This window comes from Lepeophtheirus salmonis, chromosome 9 (genome assembly GCF_016086655.4).
Source record: "Lepeophtheirus salmonis chromosome 9, UVic_Lsal_1.4, whole genome shotgun sequence".
NCBI classification, from domain to species: domain Eukaryota; kingdom Metazoa; phylum Arthropoda; class Copepoda; order Siphonostomatoida; family Caligidae; genus Lepeophtheirus; species Lepeophtheirus salmonis.
Genome location: NC_052139.2, coordinates 19,865,155 through 19,885,347, shown reverse-complemented (window position 1 = coordinate 19,885,347; position 20,193 = coordinate 19,865,155). Strand labels below are relative to the sequence as shown.

Below are 20,193 nucleotides of genomic sequence, written 5' to 3'. Positions count from 1 at the left end.
AAGCGATGTTTCCGTAAAAACTTTCTAAATTTTTTCACCCATTTCCAACCCTAAATGACAATAGTTATAGTCGTATCTTATATATTTTTCCAGAATAAAGAATGGCAACCCATCAACAAGCAAAAAAGACCTGTAGGCAGTATAGCGTAGAATATTTGAAATATGGATTTGTATCAGCACCACTGAATCAACATGAACCTAGGCGTCTGCTGTGGGAGAAAGTGTTTTCAAACGAAGCCATGAAACCCTCCAGACTTTCGGAACATTTGAGAACAATGCACTCTGATAAAACAGAAAAAAATATAGGATATTTCCAGTCGCTTCGAGAAAAATTCAAGGCACAAAAAAGTATTAAAAATATGTTTTCGAGCACTTCAGAACAATCCACTGACATATCTTTGATGATTGCTAGATCTGGTAAGCCTCACACAATTGGGGAGGAGCTTATTCTGCCTGCAGTAAGAGAGGTTCTGCACACCAAATTATGAAATCTATATCTCCCAGTAATAATTCAGTTCAAAGAAGAATAGATGAAATGGCTGAAAACGTAGAAGATAAATTGTGCAACATTGTTGCCGCAACCGAATTTAGTTTGCAATTAGATGAGTCCACTTTACCAGGAAATGAATCCTTGCTTCTTGCTTATGTTCGTTTCGTCAAAGATGAAAAATTGGTACAAGAACTGTTATTTGCTAGACAACTTATAACAAACACTAAAGGAGAGTCGGTATTTGATGTCGTTGATAATTTTTTCAAAGAGAAAAAAATCCCACTTACTAATATTATGGCGTGTGCAACAGATCGTGCACCATCCATGATAGGTCGTTATCGTGGCTTCATCAGTTTCTTGAAGAAAACCGTACCTGGTGTACTTACAGTGAACTGTGTAATTCACAGGCAGCATCTGGTAGTAAAACACCTTAGTGGTCGACTTCACAAATCAATTAACACTGTTATCACATCAGTAAATAAGATCAAGGCACATATCCTCAATTATAGACTGTTTCGACAGCTTTGCATTCATAATGATGAAGAGTTTGATCGTTTATTGCTACACACAGAAGTTAGATGGCTATCAAATGGAAACTGCCTCAAACGATTCTATTCTTTGTTTGATACAGTTGTTGAATTTTTCCAAGAATCTAATATTGGGATATGTCATGATTTAAAAAAATCAAGAATTATATTGCCTATTTGTCAGATATATTCCTAAAATTCAATTAAATTAATTTGCAATTACAAGGAAATGATGCCACTCTTATAAAAGTCAAATCTGTTATCTCCACTTTCCTGTCTAAGTGTAAATTATTCAAACGAAATTTAGCACGTCATGAACTTTACCAATATCCAAGCCTTTGCGAATTGGATAAAGAAAAGAAAATATCTGATGATGGCCTTCAAGTGTATTGTGCTCATATAGAAGAGTTGCAAAGAGACATGACTGGAAGATATCAGGATATATTAGGGCTAAAAATACCAGACTGGGTTATCAATCCATTACTAGAAGTCAGTAGTGAGGAAACATGAGAGGTAGAAGAAGAATTAGTTTCAATCAAAAACGACATTGAGCTATGTCCAAAGTTCAAGATATCCTACCAAGATTTTGGGCTACAAAAAAAAAAAAAATATATGCCCTCTATCCAGTATTATGGAACAAGGTAAAAATATATTTGATTGCTTTTCCAACGTCATATCTGGTAGAACGGGCCTTCAGTGTAGTTACTATGCTTCCTTCCAAACAAAGGAACAAACTTAGAATTACCGAACGTGGGGATCTACGTCTTCTTCTTAGTGAGTTTCAACCTGATGTGGATAAACTAATATCCTTATACCATGTACACCCATCCCATTAGAAGGAATTGTGAAAAACTTAAGTTCATTTAAAAAATATATATATATTTGGTGTTTAATTCATAAATTTGTTGTTCTAATTTTAGAAGAAAAGGTTATATGTGCAGGGGTTTCCGCAGGGGGGTAGCTGAAGTGGAAAATCGGGGAATTAAAAAAAAAATCATTAATAAGAAATGAAAATTCTATTGATTTAAAAAAAAAGAATACTATGTCATTAAGAGATATTTTTATAGTAAAAAAAAATTATGGGATTTCTTTTCTAAAAAGGTCATTCGATGTGTGAGAAATAATCAAGCCCCCCAAAAAAAAAAAAAATGTCTATGGGAGGGGGGCGCTACAAGTTTATTTGGAAGCCAAGGGGGCGCCAGCATGAAAAAGTTCGAGAAACCCTGATTTACCGTTTCAATCACCTGGATAATAAAGATGGAATACTTACCAAGACTTAAGTACTAATTTCAGATGATTTTTTAAGATGAATGTCCTAACAAAACATTTCGCTTAATTTTACTTATAAAAAATAGAAAAAAAAATCAAATATTTACGACTAGATAACATCAACCCTGTACGTTAAAATACAGTTATTGATTTCTAATCGTATAACATATTTTGAAATAAATGCAAGGCTTTTATATCCACACTTAGCCTTGTTTGTTAAAAGAGAAATATATTTCTTGTTGGAAAAAACATAAGGTAATTATTATATAGGGAATAGTTATTAATTATTACCTATATACACTGAATTAATTATACCTTCAAGATTATAATATACGCTTGAGTATGATTTGACTCGAATTCTAAGCAAAGGCAATCAACTGATATATATAAATGTGTTATCTGATTCTATCGACGATTGTCTTGGAATAAGTTCAGAGCCCTCTATCTATGTACTTGCCTATCACGTATTATCTATTTTCATAACCGGGAGAGACATACATAAAACAATATCTTACACATCGGCGTTTAAAATTTTAGGTTAGCAGAGGATTGATCTCCCTTTAACGTGCCAGGGAATGTGTTAATGAATTATTTGGCATCACATCCCACGTATTCCTATAATGCCCTTGCAACAACAAAAGGGGTTTTAGTAAAGAATCAATGAAGGTCGGAAATGTTATCATCAGACAAGTTGTTCACCAGTTTCATGTAATATTCATCCAATTGAAATCCGTCGTTAACAAAATATTCAAATACATTAAATTTTAAAATGCTCCTTAATAAATTAAAAGATTCATGGTGTCCAAATAGTTTTATCATATGTTATACTGACAAAAAAGACATTTACTCTAATAGCTTTTTCCGAGTATAGCAAGAGATCATTATTTAACTTGATTAAGTTTAAGTTATCGAATATATAGCGACTGATCTATCGTTCTTTTCATTTTGTATCCCAAAAAATTCTAGTTTAAGCCATATTAGCAGCGGAATTAATTTAACAAGTTTTTTAAGACCAGAAAATATAATTGAATAAGTCAGTAAGACTATAATTAAAAGATAAATTGCTTGTGACTTTGATTGGAATTGTCATCCCTTTGCATCTCAGACTGCTTGTAGATGGTTGAGGGAGATCATGCAAATGGCAGGTATTAAAATTGAAGCTTTTAAATAAAGTATATAATATTTATGTGTTACTTTGTGTTTCATTTTAAGTCAAACAACTTTGTAGGACTCCAACTGTATAATATCACTTTTGAGAAGATAAATGTTAAAAATATATTTTACTGATATTTTCTAATTGCTTCTTATGTTATAAAAGTATATTTAAGAACGATTATGTAGTAAATTAATTGATACAAATAATAGATTATGTTCCTTATCCATTGTAAAGTATATTCATGATATTAACAATTAAAATTATTTTGTTGATGATTAATTGTAAATAATGGTGTAATGCAAGTTATTTGCTTCATTGATTTAAGCTCATATTTTTATTTTGTCTTAATTATTTAGCCTTATAATATATTTGATAATTTACTACAATTTACACTTATTCAAATTATATGCTTCTTAATTCTGTATGTAATGAAATTGTAAGATTTTTGTTGACTACTGTTATTGGTCGAAGGTTTTTTCATTATTGTTTTTACTTCGTTACGTTATAAAAAGCCATAGAAGCCATAGAACATACAAGGCATTAAAGTCTAATAAAATTCTTTTTTTTTTGGATCTATCAATGGCTCCCGTTTAACATTTTTCTTTCTCACAGTAAGTTCGAGCCGCAATGCCAGATCTTCTTACGATAAGGTGCAGAAACACCTCTGCTACTCATAAACAGAGATGGTAAAGGAATTTAGTGTAACTCCCTTGTATACCCATGAAAAGTGCTACCATTTTGAAAGGCCATATTACTTCCCATTTGTACTCTTCATATTCTATGGCATCTGGCAAGGTCTTAATATTATTATCCTCTTCTTTAAAAAAATGCGGCAAAAATACTGTTACATTGTGTTATTAGAAATCATTACCGGAAGTGTCCTCATTAGTCCTATTAGTGACCATAAAGGATGAACAGACAACTTTAGTACAAAATCTAAAGAATAGAAATGAGGCAATAAAGAAACAAATTATTTCGAAATATGGTTAATATTTACGTGTTGACAATTAAATGTTTACAAAACATTTATTCTATATGTTGATCCACAATTCCCTCAATTTCTTAGTACTTAGTTTGGACCTCCTGTTCGTATTTATCATATTCATCATACTAAAAACTTACACTGCATAACAATTGAAAAATTGCAGTATTTTTGTATGCAAGGTTTTCGTTTGTTGAGAGTTCCTTTAGTTTCGTGTAGCAAAGGTTCTGTTGCAACACTTCGTTTGACTTAACCTTGAACCTTTCTATTCCAAATGAAATATACCCTCATTATCATCCCCACTATTCAATTTTTGAATCCTTTTTTAACCATTACTTTTTATTTTAATATAAGTTATACAGCGTTACATGAGGGAGAGATCTCATCAATAAGTTCTGGTAGTGCATTGTCTATTGTAATGATTGATTTTAATTTTATGAAAATTTCAAGAATGTGTTGCAATATATTTTTTAATGGTATCTAAATTGTCTATGTTCCCTTATGTTTCTTTTTACTCTGAGTAAATCGATGTTAAATTCGTATGCTTAAAAATCCCATTTTTAAGAAAGTTTGTGATTTTATTTCCTTTTAGAACTTTTGAAAGAAATCATGACTATGTGTATGACCATTTGAACATTTTTTCAATCACAAAACCCACTTTAAAAAAGTTTTTAGATTAGATGTGTTGTTTTCCATTCACAATAAACGTTCTATTCACATCGATCAGATATAATATAATATCATATATAAAATATGACCAAGCGGATTTTCGATATAAATAAATTCACAAGGTGACAAGGTGAAAAATAATCGGGAAGTTATCTTCTTATCATAACGTTTGCTTACATAAAAAAAATAAGGAAGGAAATAAGAAGGATGTATTCTTAATCCATAACATTTAACAACTAAGAATAAAAATATCTTGCAACCTCTCTTCTCAAAAATGTCATTTACAAATGCAAACAAAAAAAAAAGTCGAAATCATGAAGCATATTTTATTTACAATTTTTTTTTCTTCTCAATATTTTCTACTTACTAAGGGAGCAAACCAACTCTGACCACAAAAACGGAGCATTTTAATAAATAATAATGGGATTTTTATTAATTTATACTATTTTATTCATCACTGTAAAAGTTACATTGTTAATTTATAATCATATTCCAGTAATGATTACCAAGGATTTTTTAAGGAATTATTGTACATCCTGATGAACATGTGCCGTAACAAACATCTCTCATGATGGAGCTATAATTAGAGCTACGCGAGCAATATCCAAAACGATGAAATCGATCACAAACATCATCAGAAGCCATTTTGTTTCTACAGGTTTCTATTTGATTAACAGAAAAAAAATATATATCAAATCAAATACATGTTCCTATTTAATATAACTAATTAACTTACCCGAACATTTTCCACAAGTTTTTGCACATAAATACTTTACATTGTAAGTATTACACCTATATGCATTGATTTCACATATATCGTCATGAACCAAGTTGTTACAACCTGGATTTAGTAGATAAATAATCAGCAGAGTAATTTATGAAATGCATGAGTTTATATATATATAGGGACATTTATTGTATAATTTCTTTTTTTACCTTCACAAACACCACAAGATCTTGGACAAGCATTTCTATTAGGGTCATTTAAACAAATAAGTGAGTTACCAAGACATTCAGCATTTGGATCAAGACAAGGACCTAAATAAAAAAAGTTAGATGTTTAAATTTGACCAAAAAAGAAATTGTTGAATTGATTTACCTTTACATCCACATGCTTTTGAACATTGAAAGTAATACTCTGGGTCCATACATCTAAATTCATCCCTTGTACAAGTGGTCATGGTGTTTTTGCATATATCTATTTTGATGATATAAATAATTTAGGAGACATAAATTCAAGGTTTTCCAATGTCTTATACTTACTGTCAAATCCTCCAAATACTCCAAGGATTAAGGTAGAGAGAATGGAAATTTGAATAATTGCCTTCATGTTGTGGTTGGATGTATTACTGCTTCCCAGTTTAAGTAATTCCAGCAAAAACTAGAGTTTATATATTGTGTTCATTTATGTACAAGTGTAGATGAGCAAAGAAGGAGAGCTCAAAATGATTGTTTTTTTTTTCAAATGATGTGTGAGTGTATCTCTATTTGTTCAGTGCTACAAATATAAGTTTACGGAAAATTTAGTGACTAATATATATATTTTTTAAGAGTGTATTTTAGTTTTCAGTTCATAATTCTTCACTTTCAAAAGTTATAGCATTATCAAAAACATAACCTCCAATTAGGTTTCATGTGGGATACCAGATACACGTGGTCACTACTCTATGGAGTTGAAGGAAAATGTGGTCCCATAGATCATCAAGACCATGAAGGTCTGGCATTACAGGTATTGGCATTATTGTACAGATTCTGAAAATTGACGCTTATACATCAGAAAAGACCAATTCTTGCACACTCCGCTACCAATGCACTAGTACACTCATTATTTTAACCTTTTGTTAGTGAACATGCTTTTTTTAACGCAGTTAGTGAACTGACTAAACAATAAACCCTAAAGATAAACGTATTTGATTACATCAAATGCAAATGAATGATTGTACTAATTATGTCAAGAATATTTTGTATCATATTTTTAACTATTTCCTAGATTTTGCACTATTAAATATCAATTAATATCTTAAGCCTTAACGGAGACCACGACTATGATTAATGAACGTACCAAAATATTGACCTAATATACGGAAATTTTGCATGGGTGCATCTTTTGGACCTGCTCAGGCTAAGATGGGAGTGCTGATTTGTCAAATTTGGGGACTTATGCAATACCCAAAACACAATAAATGTTTTCTTGAGCTTAAGGAGACAAGGTAAAGGTTAACATATCAATCAAAAAGTGTTTGACATCTCAAAAAACAGCTATACAAATATATACGTTTTCCTCACCCTGTAAATCTTCAAGTACAGTGAAAATTTAACTTAAAGCCTAAAATATAGGCCATATTTATGGGTGGCCAAACTGTATAGGTTTTAACAAATTTATAAGTATCATATTTTAGAGGGAAAGATCATTTATCTCAAGAGATGTTCGAATTTGGTTTCTGTATTCCAAGAGGGACGACGGGATGAAAACTACAAGGCCTCACAAGGAGTAGAGTGGACTTCTTCCTTTGAAAGGGGATAACAGCACCGAAAGAATGAAGAGATCCATTCACGATGAGTACATTTTTCATAGCTATATTTGGAGTTTCTTTCATTTCTTTAAGCCTTAACTAAGACCAAGTCTATGATTTATTAACGTCCTCACAGCTTTGAACTTAAGATGCTAAAATATTGCTAGGATGCATCTTTCGAACCTCACTAATCTGATATGGGAGTGCTGATTTGTCAAATTAGAGGGCTTATGCAATACCCAAAACATTTTAATTGTTTTTGGAGCTTAAGGAGACAAGGTAAATGGTTAAAATATAAATGAAAAAGTGATTGACATCTCAAAAACAGCTATACAAACAATTACGTTTTCCTCACCTTGTATATCATCAAGTACAGGAAAAAAGTCAATGATGTCTTAAGCTCGATTTATATGGAATAAACATAAAGAAAGGGAGGTTAATATTTTATTATAATCAAAATTTTTGTTGAGTAAAAACCTATTTTTCATTTTTAATCGGTCTTATAGTATAAGACAGTTTCTATAAATGCATATCAACTTTGATTATTGTCATTCATAACTAATGTTTTATTAAGGATAAGTCCATTGATAGGTTAAATACAAATTGTTTAAAGTCTAAGTTTAGTTTGAAATATTTGTAACATATTTAATATTTTCACTTATTCTCTATATAATCCAGTAGATGTTAGTCATTCACCCTAAATTGAAGCTAAGGTGTAAACTATATATATAATTCAATTATTAATTTGTTATCCCTTTCGTATGGCACAACATGTCGAAGTGTTGACAAATGACAATTTTTTTTTTTTAAACATCATTGATGTTTTTTTCATCTTTAGGCAATGCCTTGCACAAGACATTTTACCCTCGTTATGATTTTTGACAAATAATTCATTTAAATCTTTATCTGGAGGGCGATCCGTACGACTCGATTCCATTTAGAAAATTTGACAAGAGAAGATATATAAAAGGAAGACACTCAAAAACGAGTCAAGATTTGTTCTCGGTAGAATAAAGTAGGAAAACTTATCTAGAGAAATTAAAAAAGAAAATTAAAAAACTCGTGCCTTCCCTCTTCCTTATGAAATGAAATCCTTTATTCCATTTCTATTACAAGGATTTTGGCTTGATGAGGCTAATTGTCTTTCTATTAAAAATATGATGATAATTAAAATATGCACGGTGATCCTACTTTTCCGAACACTTTTTAACCAACAGTAACACATAACAGAGAGCAAAAATGCACACTTCTGCACTCGTGAGACATACATACAACGAGGGCATTAATTATTCTTCCAGTCAATCAAAGGAATTATCTTCAAATTATATAGGTCAAATTCAAGAGCAAACAGAGTTCAGTACATATTAAAAATTGTATGGAAATTATGAACAATGTTAAAGGAAGTTTATGCTTTTTTTTCTTACAGTCAGTCAAACGACTTATCTTTATTTAATTTTATAAGTCTAATTCAAGATCAAACATAATACAGTTACATATTAATAATTGTGCGTGATGAAAAACATTAATTTGACATATATCAAATATAAGTTCAATGTTACAAATATATATGCATATCCGTAAACAGAGCTGTTCACAAGTAATTTTTACTACTACTAGTAGTATCTTAATTATTGAATTATTTTTTGTTGATTTAGACTTTAATATTGATGACATATGTTCCCTCTATCCCATATGACAATTTCTTTTGTAAAATAGCAAATGTTACACTATAATTTTTATGATATATTGGATTTGTAAATAATAATAAAAAACTTTCGTCTCTATGTGTAAGCAGCCGAAACTGGCTTAATCGTTTTGCTTTCTTTTTTGTTGAAACTTGAGATTATTAAATGAAAAAAAAAAAAAAATCCCTCGTTACAAAATTCAATTTCTTCTCTTTGTCATTAACAAGTGAGTCTTTCATATTATCTAAAATTCTATACTATAGAACAAGGGTCATAGAAATAAAAGGTTAGACCATCATTAAAAGAAACACATAAATTTGAATTTATAATTTGAATAAATAATTGTTTTTATTCAACTTGAAAAAAAAAAAAGTTTTTTTCTGAAGATTAATTGTGCATTGCAGAGAAATCTATTTTTCCATCATGATCGTATTGTAAATCCTCGGCAATTATCTCCATAACTTTAAAGATGTCTATTTATTTTCATAGACATGGCCTACTATTGTAACTTTCATTTGTAATAGTATTTAGCCTTTAAAAAAAACACTAACAAGATAAATGGCCTTTCACTTACAAATAATATAGTTATATTAAGACATTCACATAAATAAATATCATTTCGTTTCCCTTCTTTATAAGCAAACCAAAAGTTTCCCATTTAATAGTAAATTTCATCTACCAGTTCTTCCTTCTCGTGAATGAAAGTGTTAAATTGTAGATTTTAGTTCTTTTGAAATAGAAAGAATTACAAATTAATGGAATTAAACTCATTTGATCCCATTTTTTTCTTACAGTCAGTCAAACGACTTATCTTCTAACAAATATATATAAGTCTAATTCAAGATCAAACAAAGTTCAGTTACATATTAACAATTGTATGTAATGAGGATAATTCATTGGACAAAAATAAAAATTCAGTTTTACAAATATATGAATATATACATATTCGTAAAGAGAACTATTTATAAATCACTTTACGACTACTAGTATCTTAATTATTGAATGATAAGTTCAAGACAAGTTTCAAAAGTAAATTCAAATATTTCCAAATACGAGTCCAAGTCAAGTCTCGAGTTTTTTGGAAAGTGAGTAATTAGGTTTACAGGCTGAATTCTTGTTCAAATCCAATCCTTGCCAACTTGTTATAAGAGTTAATTACATCTCGTGTCTGAGTCTCCGATTCAGATTAGTGAGTTATTATTATAAATAATTGATGACCAAATAAACTGAATAATATTTCTTCACTTCACTTTTATATGTAACTGTATTGAATATATCTTAAGAGAACATTGCAACTATTCAAGAGGTTGTGTAAGAAGAATATGCGATTTTGCTTGTACAAATACTGTGGAGGAGTTGGATTTAATATTAAAGAAAGGGTTAATCCAAGACTTGATGAGTTTTGGCTCTCTAACTTTGATTCTGAAAAAAAAAATAGAGACCAATAAGATTTTAAAAAATACAGGCCAATCTCTCTATTGAATACATCATTCAAAATACTCACATATAAAATATCTCCCGCAAATCATCTCTCCAGCTCAAAAAGGGTTTATAAAACTTTGCCTAATAGAAGATATTCTAAGATCAGTTCAGGATGCTATTGACTCTTCAACAGTAAGTAAGTATTGGTCGGTGCTCGTTGATTTTGAGAAAGCATTTGACTCGGTTTCACATAAATACATCATCAAACAATTGACACTCTTTGGGTTCCCGGAGAGGTTCATTGAAAATATCTCTGGAATACTTCAAAACTCCCAAACAATAGTCGGTATTTTGGGATCCTCTGATATATTTTCTATCCTTAGCAGGGGTTGACAAGGAGATCTTCTTTCCCTTTCTCTTTTCATAATAGCGATGAAAAGTCTATAGGAGATGATAAACTTGGATTAAAGGATAAAAAGTATATCATTGGGAAATGTACCTTAGATTTGTCTTTTGTATACTGAATATGTCACCATTTCCTGTTCAACCCCCAGAGAGGAAGTGACAGAATCCTTGCGTGCAATCTTCAATGAATTGGAAAAACTTAAAATACAGAACGGACTATCTGTTAATATTAGAAAGACGATGAATTTTGAGGAATATCTGAGGCCACAATTTGGGAACTTCAAATTCGTCTTAGCTGCATATATCTATCATTAAAAAGAGTGTTGCTTTTTTTAAAGGTGTACCAATAACCAGATTTGAAAAGCTCAAGGTCTTTGACCAAATCATAATAACTAAAAACTAGTAGTCTTTTTTGTGTAATGATAAGTGAAGACGTGCCAGTCTTTCATCAGTGCATAAATAAATCTAAAAAGTGAGGTTAAAGAATGCTTATATACTTGAAAAGTGAATATTTGGAATTATGAAGCTTTAAGTTTTTCAAATTAGTGTAAAAGACTGTGTTTATTGTTATCTGAGGCCTTTGAAACGAGGTTTTTAAATTCTCATAAGTTTCTACTCTCTGGAATCATCATTCTTTCACGTACTGTCTGGAAATGATAGGCGCCATCTTTTATGAAATAGTAATACTATTATTTCATCTTAACCAGAGCACATATAGGACTCTGTTATCAGCTACTTTTCATTTTTCTTCACTCATCGCACTCGGAATATAAGTAGAATATACAGAATACCAAAAACTGATTTTGTTATCAAAAATATCCGTTTTTTAGTAAAAAAAAATATTTTGGGTCGGAATAAAATGAAATATGATACAACAATTAAACCAACAAGAATTATTCTGATGGAATAATTTTCGATGATGGAATCATACATCATCATAAAAAAGGGTCAGAAAACCCCACAGGAGGTTAGTTGAAATTCAATATCCGAAATATTAGAGAGCTGTTGGCTATTACATAGGGGGATCAAGCCAGAGTGACGTTGCTGAAATGTTACAGATTCCTCTCAGGACCATTGAGAATTCGTGTTGGAAAAGGAAGATGGGCAAACCCTTGCAAAATCAGAAGGGTCAAGGAAGGAAGAACAAATTAGCAAAGTTTCCAAATTGGTGATTTCAAAATCTTTTACCAAAAAAAGGGAATCAACAAAGAAACTTGCTGTAAGATTGACTACAAAGAGCTATCCAATATCCAAGTCATCTGTCCACAACTACCTGAGACACTCATTGAATTCTTCGATATACAAATCTCGTCTGTAAACCAAACTTTCAGAAAACCAAAGGAAGGCATAGCTTCAATTCGGTCGTGAGTGGAAACACTAGACAACAGATGACTGAAGATGTATCCTACTAAGTGATGAAAGTCCATTTGAGCTATTTCATACCCCCAATCCTAAAACAGATCGGTTTTGGCTAAGAGATAAGGGAGATGTGGAACCCACTCCAACTGTGAAATTTCCTATGATAATTCAGGTTTGGGCCGTTATCAGCCACCAAGCAGTTTCAAATCTTCACCTGATTCTAGGATACCAAACTGTGACGGCCGAGTACTACGTAACGGATATCCTCAGCAAGTCTCTGACGTCAGCTATGTCTCTTACTGAAAAACTGGACCTCCTTTGAAGAGGAAAATGTTGTCTGACCCATCATGCACCATTTTCCACCAGGATGGTGCCCCTGCTCACCACTCAAAAAAGGCACAAAGTGGTGTTCAGATAACTTGGATTATTTCTAGGGCAAAGGTAAATGGCCTGCCAACAGTCCTAATTTGTCTTCTATGGGAAATTTGTGAGCTTTGGGCCAGAGCGAAAAAATTTCTCCAAATACTCTGAATAATCTGTATAATAGGATGCCAAAACGTATAAAAAAATATATTAAGCTTAAAGGTCGTCATATTGGGAAGTAAATAAAGTTTTTGGCAGAAAAAAATTACTTGTTTAGATTATTTCATGATTTTTTTTTTTTAAACTACCATCAATTTTTGGACATACTGTAAGCGCATAAGGATACCGGGGAGGGTTTTCTTCTTACCTTTTATTCTTATTTTATTAATACTCTTAAAATAAGTATCAATATTTTATAATCTGTCGTATATGTATAATCATATCAAAGGAGATTATAAATCTTATTTATCTTTATTAAAAATTTGGATAAGTTGGCAAAATACGTATAAAAGGGGTTGGAGGAACTTTCTTGGACGCGTTCGCCAGACACAAGCAGACGTATGAAAAAGATGTCATATGCTAGGATTACTACAAGGAGAGAGAAAATGATAAAATTAGCTTTATGGAGCAAATCCTAAGTATTCCTTCGCTCATACTAGTTTTTACACAAACAAGAATATGGATCTAATAGATAGAGCAGTTTCTCTTAAAAAGGGGTACAAGGTATAAGTTGAGTCAGGAAAAAGGTTTTATAACTGATGTATTCATAAAAATTAAGGGATTTGATAAGCTTAGGGTATCATCTATCACAAAAGTGAAAATAACTGCCTTCAACAGTATTGGAAGGTTTAAGGAGGAGAAAATGATTACAACTTTGAGACCAAAAATGTGGTTCAGTTATTGAACAAAGCCCATCTAATTGCCCACCTTCGGAAAGAGCTGCTCATCTTAAACGGTATTGCGAAATGAGTGGGCCAAACAATGAAATATGATCGGATCAACTCCGAATGCCATCCCACAAATTCTTCCAATTAGTGACCAGTTGGTTACACTATAAATTGTGGGAGCAAGGCAGCAGTGCTTTCAATACTTCAGCGTTGGACATACTAACTTGTTTTGTATGCAAAAAAAAGTTCAGGCTTTTGCTTATGAGAGTATTTTTTATGAAAAAATTAAAGAACATCCGTTTTCAATTAATAGGGAACATCGGGCAGAAGATTGTGAAATTACGACTGATAGGAGCATTAGTGAGTTAGAACTTATTATTAAGAAAAAAAGTTATTTTGTAATCTTTCTACTGGAGATGAAGTGAGTAATGAATGTTCAACTCCCTTAAATGCTCCATAAGAAGTATCACAAGAAATGGAAGAAGCATATAAAAATAGTCTCCTTTCCAATGTCGTAGGGATAATGCCCTCAAACGAGAGTAGGAAAGAAGATGGTGAATGTGACATTGAAAGTGAGGACACCGTTGAAGATGTAAACTTAGGGATTATGCCCTCAAACAAGAATATAAATTAAGATGGCGAATGAAGACAATGACACTGCAAATGCTGAAAAAATGGGGATAATGTAAATCAAAGAGCTAAGATATTAATTCAGGAAATTTGAAATATACCCCACAAATCAGGGATCAGCCTTAATAAAGGCCTTTGAGATAAATTAGAGAATGGAAGTCGATGGACGATTGAAACTAGAGGAACAAAGAATGCTATTATATGTCCAGAACAAAAAAATGGTGATGACTCTTTTTCTCAAAGAAAGAGAACCCGATCAGTTAGTTTTAATTAAGGCACTCATCACCAAATTCTTCTGGTGAAACATCAATGGGGAGGAAAGGTAAACGTGTTGGTACTAAGTATCAGCAATATACAGGATATGTGTTTTACATTGTTTTCTCATATTGATTCAGTTTTTATGGCATTATTTGTCTGTTCTTCGAATGTAAATTCTCTGATAGCAGAACCAAGGAAAACAGAGCTGATGAAGTACTTTTTTAGTAGTTTTTCTGGGATTCCTAACTTTTATGATATATTCTAATGGAATTCAAATGAAAATAGTCGAGGAGTACCCATAGTATCAAAAACATGTTTGATTCATGTGTTGAAATATTCTCACTCCAGCGATAATCTCTGTTACATTCAAATAAGGCTAGTTTGTGCTTTCACCGAGACTTTCGGGACTTATGAAACAAATGAGGATAATCCTCAATTTTATTTTAACTAACTGTACGTAGGCTACAATATATAATTGTGGCTTAATAATGAAAATGTGAATATTTATCATCAAAAATGGTTTTATTATTTTCCATACACTTGTGCATACGCTCAAACCAGCTCTTTTTCCATTCCGATTGAGACACCTCTAAAACATGGTATTTAAACACTTCAACACCATCTTCTAACGACAAAAAATTGTTGACCACACATTTTTTTGTTGATGTGTGAGGGATAAAGAGAAGTTATTGGGTGCCAAGTCAGGGCTGAAAGGTGGGACCCATCAATTCGACGTTCAGCCGGTCAAAAAGGTGTTGGATTGAGCCAATGTGTGAGAGCTGGCATTGTCATGGTGAACAATGATTCGTCTTCTCTTGTTCGATTTTCAAACTCATCCGAAGACTTAAGGTAAACAAATAGTGATTTACCACTGAGAATTGACCATCCTACGACGCACAACTGGAACAGTTGACATATGACCAGTTTTGCCGAAGAAAAAAGCGACCATTTGCTTCGAAGTGCTTCTTCCAAAGAACAAATTTTGTTGGATTTGGCTCGTCTTCGAAGACCCACACGGTTTATTATTGTTTTCTTTCTGATTCATACGCATAGATCCATCATTTGGCACTTTGGAAAATCAAATAAGCGTCTTTTTAAAGCATTACGAGCGTATTTTTCAACATTTCTTTTCACCAATCGACACGATCCTTCTTTTCAGAGTTTGTGACATTGTGGAGGATCAAAGTGAACAAACTTCTTTTACAGCCTGGTGTACATGCAATATCGAAAGTATGCTGGTGAAAGAAATGCCCAGGGATACCTCTATCTCAGAATATGTCACATGACAATCTTACATTATCCCTTCACGCACAGCATCACTGTTCTCTCCCACAACAGCCGTTTTTGGATGACCTTCACGGAATTTGTCCTTCAGCGACCGTCGGCTACGATTGAATTCATTAAGTCAGTTTTTCAAAGTGCTTTAGGATGATGTTTCATCGCCATACAAAGATTTAAGTTCATCCATGCACTCTTGTCGAGATAATCCTCTGCGAAAGTTTTCAAAAATGATCGCACGAAAATGTATACATTTTAATTCCATTTTTTTAGCAAAATTACATACCATGATCTCTAATCACCTTCTTACCTTTAATCTTAGGTTGAGAAGTCAGAACGAGTTTTTAAAAGAAGGAGGACTAATTTCTGTTGGTCAATACCTATCTCGTGGAGATGCAGAGCCAGTAAATTTCATTCTATTTAGTAGAACCAAGAGATTAATGTCCTCCTACCTTTCAAAACCAGTAACCTCGAGCCTTCAACACCCTTTTTCATAAAACTGGAAGCACTCTCTAATAGTAGAATAAGATCTGTAATGAAGGGTAATCACAACGGAGAGTCGTATCTTATCGTCAAGAGAAGATTGGAGATACTGGACCCGAAAGAAATGGTAAAGGTATTAAACCAAAAAACAATATTGAAAAACTACTTAACAGATTCCCATCAAAAAGGATTAAAATACCGATTGGCCACCTTTTCTTTATTTACAAATAAGTCAAAACAAATAATTGAGTCTCAAATGTGCCCTTTTTGTACAGAAAACTTCTAAACCACATTCTATTTGTTTAATTTTTGCTTGTTTTAAAAAAAAAAACAGTATAGACTGTCTGTATACTACCTCACTCATATAAATAAAAATATGATAAAAGATAAATTACAAACATGACAGCCATGCAAATGGAAGAATTAACCTGTGATGTCATCATCCGTTTATATTTTCTAAAAGTATAGACTGTCTGTATACCTAAGCAGCCGAAACCGCCTGAATTGTCTTCTTCCTATTTTGTTTAAAGAAGGGATCATATAAAAATAATATACTAGCACTTTACACATAATCCTTCTTTTCAAACTCAAGTATTATTTTCTAACGATAAAATAACTAATGCAAAAAGTATATATATAATTATAAGAAGATTCATCTTCTATTGATGATGAAATTAGATTCATGTCCACTATGTCTATTTCTCTTTTTTCGAAAGTAGGAGGTTCCAAATAAGGAGTAAAGTATGGATGATCCTGAAATTGTGGAATATTTTTTTACTTGAAATTCGAAGTAAAAATTTGCTTGAGATTTCCTTAATTATTAAATTTTCTTAGCATTAACACTGTTCTCCCGAATGAAAATGGGTTTGTTGGGGTTTTTGGTGAGCCTTGGAACTATAAATTTTAGATGTTTAAACATTGTTGGAATGGTTTGAGGGTTACAATTCCTTATTTCTTCAAAATGTTTAGAGCACAATCGAGAACTCTATTATGGTTTCCAAATTCATATCATTTTTAGGACCCATTGCCTGCCAAATAATTTGTCGCTTGGAAATAAAAAAAAGTGTCCTTCCTCAGCTCAAGAACAATTCCTGTAATCCACGGCGCACGACAAGAGGGCATAATTGTAGAGTTCTTCACCTAAGATAAACTATTAAATTTTGAATGTTTTGGACCATGACTCAAACACATGAGTAAGTCAGCTATCATCACAGCGGATAGCCTGGTGACGTAACTCTACATATAGGGATCTATATTAAATAAAACAAAAGAATTCAACAAATTATTAGTGACAAATGTTAATTATACATATATAACATTAAATAGATCACTTTATACAGAAAATCAATACTAACTTGCAGTAGAATATGCATAGCATACAAAACTATCGAAAACGAGGATCAGATTATATTTCAGAGTCTTGAATTATTATTTCTTGTTTTTCACCGATAAAAGAAAAACAAAAGTGTTAAAAAATGTGTATAACTAATATTAATAGTCATTCCTTTGCTAATATTTAATGTCATTAATTAATTTATTAAGAACTGGTATAGAAAACTTAACACAAAACGGGGACTTTTAATCAATACTAATTATGTAATTAAAATAATGTAAAAAATGAAATATTTTGTGATTATTTCCTGCATATTCCTAATTTCCTGTCCTATATGCATAAGCAAACAGTAATAAACATTTCTCAAATCTTTCTTCATGAGTGAGCAAGAAGCAAAAAGGCAGAGGATATCATACTTTCTGGATAACAAAATTGAGGTGGCAAAGATTATGGACTTTGTTAAAGTGCCCAAGGAGTCTTTTTGTTTCAATGTGGCCAAGATAATAAAGGATGGAAAATACTTCTCAAGGAAAGGAGGAAGTGGGGAACACAACTTGAAACAGGATTCATAGTTTCTGGGGGACATCAAGAAAAGATCAAAGAGGCCCCACAAAATCCAGGAATCGCCTCTCTAACAAGTTTGACGTGGACGAGGGTATAATCAGGAGAGCTGTGAAGGAGGACTTGGGATTGTCATCTTACACAAGGTCCCCACACCTCCTGTTGACGGTCACTGTGAATGAAATGAGACTGCAGAGGTGCAAGAATCAAGGCAAATTGATCCACACTAAAAAAAATCCATTATTTAAAAGATTAAAAGAAAATTGGCAATCGATCAATAAAACGAATTTTCAGATAAAGAGGTGGTTAGGCTTATTTATTAATATTAGATGGTTTATTCTGCAATTGAAATTATAGCTTTTTGCCATCAAGTAAGATATGATAAAATGATTTAGCCACTTAATAAAGAAAAACTATAGTTTACGTCATTTATATTCAAATATTTCTTAGATCAACCAAAGAGACTCGGAAGTCGAAAAATATCAAACGTATTGGGGACAAGAATTTGATTAAAGTATATTTATATCGAAATAATGTAGTTATAACCTACTTCAACCTACAAATACGTAACAATCAATTATACATTAAAAATATAATATGTTAGGGAAAAGAATGTATAACATAGTAACCTACCTCAAAATGTTAGAATTAAATCCATCGTAAAGATTTAGTGCAAAAGCTAATTATGTAGTAATGTCCGGTGATATCACTCCTTATTAAGGGCATCAAAAAATATTTTCCCCGTTATTTATGGTCGCGTAACAACATACTATTGTCATGAAGGATACGCACAATTGCTAATTATAATGCTACCCCCAATGTAACTACCACCCGTTGTTGTGACCATTTAAGCAGTTGTTTCTGCCTTTTATGAGTTTTCTGAACACCATTTTTTGGGGCTTATCAACCATAGCTAATCCTTAAGTGATAAAAAGTAATATTTATTGACTATGTAATATTGGAAAACCTAATGATCATACCCAAGTCTTTAAGTGAAGAAACTAATGTCAGATAAACTAGTTGCGAACCATCCAAAGCTACTACTCCGGTTGTTGTGACCATTTAAGCACTTGTTTTCGCCATTTAATGAGCTGTATATCATAATTCTTGATAATTTTAGCTAAATTAGAATCATATTTTATGATTAAATTTAAAAAAAAATGAATACTTACTATTAGATGGTACAAAATTCAGAGTTCCATTTCGTAATTTGGTGTGGATTACTCTAAACAGTCTGAAAATTACCTTAACTTCACAATTTACAATGGGGGTATTTCTATAAATTACATCATTACCTCCATTAATTAATGATGGTTCCTCGGGAAGGGAAGAATTTAACCGTGTATTTTTCCATCAACTTTTTGAACGTAGGATGACAGGCAATGGATAAGGTTATGTTACATGCAAATCTTTGTGAGATTAAAGTTAGAGTCTGACTTGATGTATTCCTCGTTAACTTGATTTTATAGATGAATATCCATACTCTTGTTATGAGATGAGGATAATGAGTGGCGTGTAATTCTAGACAGGGGACTAAAGGCACATTTATATCGATAAATCCAACAAGCCATCTGTTTCTCATCCGGTAAGTATTTTCCAAATTCCTAGGCCTTCATTTTCAGAAATCCAAACAGAAGACGACGTTATTTTAGGCATTTTATTCAGTTCTCTATCGACTATCAGTATCTAATATTATATTAATATTGAATAATAAAGGCGGGAATGATAACGTTCTTGATAGAAGAAGATGTATATTATTTAATCAATGATGCCATAAGTATTTCTTCTCTTCTCCTCGCACGCTTTTGTATTCTTATCAAAATTATCAACCTTATTTATAGGAGAGCCAAGAGCGCAATGGTTCCCATAACATCGAATATTTCAAGAGGCAGCATATTACAATAGGAGGGACAAATTGAAAAA

The 20,193-nt window shown here is 31.9% G+C and overlaps 2 protein-coding genes across 2 annotated transcripts; one reads left to right on the top strand and one right to left on the bottom strand.

Moving 5' to 3' along the window:
* The first annotated feature begins 484 nt into the window (after positions 1-484).
* Positions 485-1,527, top strand: LOC121124413 (zinc finger BED domain-containing protein 5-like). Its single transcript, XM_040719567.1, has 2 exons — positions 485-821; positions 1,244-1,527. The coding sequence occupies exons 1-2, from the start codon at positions 485-487 to the stop codon at positions 1,525-1,527; spliced, it is 621 nt and encodes a 206-aa protein (XP_040575501.1).
* Positions 1,528-5,609: 4,082 nt separating this feature from the next.
* Positions 5,610-6,503, bottom strand: LOC121124482 (uncharacterized). The gene is made up of 5 exons (XM_040719636.2): positions 6,357-6,503; positions 6,193-6,291; positions 6,030-6,131; positions 5,830-5,934; positions 5,610-5,755 (listed from the first exon to the last, which is right to left on the bottom strand). The coding sequence occupies exons 1-5, from the start codon at positions 6,421-6,423 to the stop codon at positions 5,610-5,612; spliced, it is 519 nt and encodes a 172-aa protein (XP_040575570.1). The 5' UTR covers positions 6,424-6,503.
* Positions 6,504-20,193: the final 13,690 nt, after the last annotated feature.

Excerpts from the sequence above, each read along its gene's own strand:
- LOC121124482 (XM_040719636.2), bottom strand. The coding sequence starts at position 6,423 with ATGAAGGCAATTATTCAAATTTCCATTCTCTCTACCTTAATCCTTGGA. Across the intron at positions 6,132-6,192 it reads AAAAGCATGTGGATGTAAAG|GTCCTTGTCTTGATCCAAAT; the intron begins GTAAATCAATTC and ends TTTTTTATTTAG. Across the intron at positions 5,935-6,029 it reads ATCTTGTGGTGTTTGTGAAG|GTTGTAACAACTTGGTTCAT; the intron begins GTAAAAAAAGAA and ends TACTAAATCCAG.
- LOC121124413 (XM_040719567.1), top strand. The coding sequence starts at position 485 with ATGAAATCTATATCTCCCAGTAATAATTCAGTTCAAAGAAGAATAGAT. Across the intron at positions 822-1,243 it reads TCGTGCACCATCCATGATAG|GAAATGATGCCACTCTTATA; the intron begins GTCGTTATCGTG and ends TGCAATTACAAG.